A 3,608-nucleotide genomic window follows, 5' to 3' on the forward strand; every position below is an offset into this window, starting at 1 on the left:
GCGAGCTCCTCTCTGGCGGCGCCTCTCTATGGCGGGGCCGGGGCTCGCCGGCGGTGCGGCAATGGTTGAGGTGCCCGAGCAGGAGCGGCTCTTCCTGCGGCAGCACCCGCTCCTCAGCCTCGCGGAGCCGGGCAAGGTGAGGCTGGGGCCGTGCCGTGCCGTGCCGTGCGGGGCTGAGGGGCGCCTTGAGGGCCGCCTTGAGGGCCGGGGCCGCCCCCGCCCCCGGAGGAGGGCCATGAGGGGGACGGGGGTCGCCTCCCTGAGGGGTTCGTGAGGGGATGCCGGGGTCGCGTCCCCCGGGGCGGCCGTGAGGGAGGGCGAGGCCGGTTGGTGGCAGGCCGGGGAGGGTACCCCGGCAAGGGGGCTCGGCGCCGGTTAGCTCCCTGGCCCGGAAGCTCTTCTCCCGCCGGGGAGGTCGGAGGAGGGCCGGGGAGGAGGATGCTAGTGGGAGCTTGAGGTCTCTCCCGCCCTCCCCAGCTCTGGGGTAATCCCCTGGGCTTCCCTGACCAGACATCGTTTTTCTTCAGGTGAGATGCAGGCTGACAGGCCACGAGATGCCATGTCGGCTGTCGGAGCTGCAGGCTTATACTAATGGCAAGAGGTATCAGCGGCTGATAAAGACAGCCAGAGAGTTTGACTATGGCAAGTTTGAGCCCCATATAGTGCCCAGCACAAAGAATCTGTACGTATTCTTCCTCTTGTGTGTTATGCTTCACACTTGTTCGGTCTCAGACATAAAGTGGTCAAGCTTTACAAAGTTCTTGACTTTATGGGTTTTGGGAGGCTGGGAAAGTCTTTATAAAGTATTTATCAACTTCGAGCACAGTGCTTATAAGTGAAAAGTTATTAAGTAATAGCATACTTAAACTCTGTCACTGGGTCACTCTCTTTCTGTGTCTGTCAGACACCAGCTGTTTTGCAAGCTGACTCTGAGGCACATCAACAAGTTTCCAGAGCATGTACTGCGTCATGTCCAAGGGAAGCGCTATCAGAAGGCCCTAAAAGCATGTAAGTGGCTTTTCTGAAGGTACAACCAGCTGACTTTTTCTTTTTCCCTGAGGTGTTGAGATTCCAGTAGCTCTACATGGAGGAAGGGGATCCATTTTCTTTAGATGGACAGTAATGTACTGTTGTTGCGGTGTGTGCTCCTCAGAGAGGAAGAAGGATCCCAGGTATAGGGAGCAATTGGCCTCTAGCAAATACCTTGGAACATCCTCACTTAAGAGGAGCGTTTTTAAAACTTTCCCAGAGAGGGTGGTTCACACATCCAGCACAGTCTCTGTGTTAACAGCTTTCCCATCTTTCGTGTTCCATAGTATCCCTGTAGATTACATGAACGTATATTAGAGTTGGAGCTCGAAATTCTTTGAGTTGCATTTAATATAAGCTAGAGCTGGAAATGAAAAGAAATAAGGTGACTATGTGGCCTTACTAAGTGCTGCCCGATCGCACTATTAGATGAGGAGTGCCAGAAGGAAGGAGTGGAGTACATCCCTGCCTGCTTGCGACAGAAGAAGCAGAGGACGCAGCACCCTGATGGCCAAATGAACGGGAGCAGGCAGCCTTACAGAAAAGAGGAATTCTGGGAGCCAAAGTCCAGCGATGAAGACGGAGAGGAGACAGATGACAGCATGAGTGACCTGTACCCACGTGAGTAAGAATGTTGATATCGTCTATATTCTGAAGGGAGTTTATTGGCTCATTTTCTCCTGGCTTCTTTATACTGCTCTCGTGCCGGAGGCATGTGACTTCCATCCAGTTGGGGGTTCTTGAGTTCGGAAAAGCTTACCACCACCAAATAAGAAATGCAGTTATCACTAAGTAATAACCAGAGTTGTATCACATAAGGCGTGAGGGGAGGGATAACAGATCCCCTGGGATTTGCTGCTTTAGGTATCTCTACTTTCCTCGTTTATCAGCAAGTCCTTGAGTCCCACAGAGGTTGGTCAGGCCATTCGGCTCACTTAGATCTGGAGGCACTGCTTTGCTGGAGGAGAGCAGAGGTGTAACACCACAGAAGGGTTCCCGGAACAGAGCTTGTGAGAGCACCAGGTGCATTTTTAATGAAACAGCACTGTGTTTATTTCCCAAGTATTTCAGCAGTGACACGTATATGCTTGGAGGCTGGAAATAGCTTGGCAAATCACCTTTAAGATGCTCTCAAAGTAAAGTTAGGGGGAGGCAGAGCCTATCTGCACAGTGAACTGATCCTGAGCTAAATCTTTGTATTTTAGCTGCACTCTTCCCAGAAAAAAGCCCAGCAGCTCCACAAACCACAAAGGGCAGCAATGACTTTGCAACAGACAGTGAGGATGACGGGGCCAAGCAGAACGGTGACATGAACGGAGAGGATGGTGAAAAAATGGATGTCAGCAGAGCAGTTGGCAACAAAAGGGGAAAGGTGGGAGTCACACTGCTGCGTGCAGCAGCAGGGGAGCATGGGATTGGGATCCCATCCTGTAGGTGTTTGTCTGATCTGTTCCCTTCTGAGAACCAGCAGAAGGTGCAAAGCTGCTCAGGAGAATAGACTTTCCCTGTATGCCAGCCACTGACTCGCATCCTGAGGTGTGAATTACTACCAGTGAATGTTTATCCTGTCTGTGTTAACGAGGGATGTTCCTGCCTGTATAAATAGCTCGGCTTTGGTGGGATCCTGCCACACGGTCTTGAACAGGGAAACTGAAGCATGTCTTGTAGATTCTGTGATCTTCCTCCCCATACACACCCAAACACAATTTAATCCCTTTTGAAGTCACAGGGTCCTTCTAGGGCCTTTTTCTGCCTCTTTTGAGGAGCTGGTCAGGTCCTGTCTTACAGGACATACCTTGATCCTTCTCAGTTTGGGAAGTAGGCAGATGTTATGTACATAAAGATGGACAAACCTTTAACTCTCTAAGGCAGCCCCTAAGGGAGAGGCAGGATCACTTATAACCCAGTCAAACTGGAAAGTGAAGGCTGACTGAAGTTTAAGTACATTTCTATGAGGAGACAGTCGCTGTTTGTATCTAATGAAACCATAACCCTGTCAGAGAAAGGGATGCTAACTTGCAGTACAGGGCAAGGAGACATCTGGGCTGGCTCTGTGACCAGAGCTGTGCCTGTGCTGTCTCTGGTGGTAAAAGAGACCACACTCAGTTTGTCTTTATGCTATTGTGGGCAGGGCTGGATTTGGGTTTTGGAAAAAGCTGATTAACTTTTTTTTTTCTCTACAGAAACAGTCAGGCCCTTTAAAGAAGAAATTCAAGAGTCATCATCGAAAACCCAAGAACTTCAAGAAAGCAACCAACAGCAAATAAATTTTATGATAAATACATGGCCTGAAGCCTGTTGTGTAACAGTTCTAGAGGGTGCGCAAGGCTGGCTGAAATGTTTGTCCACTCCAGTTCTGAGCAGGGGAAAAGAGGGATGGAATTAAGTTGTATTCTAACAGCCTCAAGCTACCCCCCACCACTGCAGGAAGGATGACTGCTGCAGTCAAGTACAGGCAGCCCAGGGCTGATGTCTCTATGGAAAGATGATTTTCAGTAGGTGGAAGAGAAAGCACACAGGACCACTAACCAGCATTTCCAGGCAGCCCATCTGGAGTGTCACCAGTCACACACGCCAAG

At 50.5% G+C, this 3,608-nt stretch overlaps 1 protein-coding gene across 1 annotated transcript; it reads left to right on the forward strand.

Moving 5' to 3' along the window:
- The first annotated feature begins 5 nt into the window (after positions 1–5).
- On the forward strand, positions 6–3,311 carry SURF2 (surfeit 2). The gene is made up of 6 exons (XM_082492736.1): positions 6–136; positions 528–682; positions 905–1,008; positions 1,459–1,650; positions 2,235–2,401; positions 3,213–3,311. Exons 1-6 carry the CDS (start codon positions 29–31, stop codon positions 3,294–3,296), a joined length of 810 nt encoding a protein of 269 aa, XP_082348862.1. The 5' UTR covers positions 6–28; the 3' UTR covers positions 3,297–3,311.
- Positions 3,312–3,608: the final 297 nt, after the last annotated feature.

The sequence above is a fragment of the Vanellus vanellus genome, assembly GCF_965231255.1.
Source record: "Vanellus vanellus genome assembly, chromosome: 18".
Classification (NCBI taxonomy): Eukaryota; Metazoa; Chordata; class Aves; order Charadriiformes; family Charadriidae; genus Vanellus; species Vanellus vanellus.

Coding starts and splice junctions, on each gene's coding strand:
- SURF2 (XM_082492736.1), top strand. CDS start 29: ATGGCGGGGCCGGGGCTCGCCGGCGGTGCGGCAATGGTTGAGGTGCCC. Junction 137..527: donor GCCTCGCGGAGCCGGGCAAG/GTGAGGCTGGGG, acceptor GTTTTTCTTCAG/GTGAGATGCAGGCTGACAGG. Junction 1,009..1,458: donor TCAGAAGGCCCTAAAAGCAT/GTAAGTGGCTTT, acceptor TCGCACTATTAG/ATGAGGAGTGCCAGAAGGAA.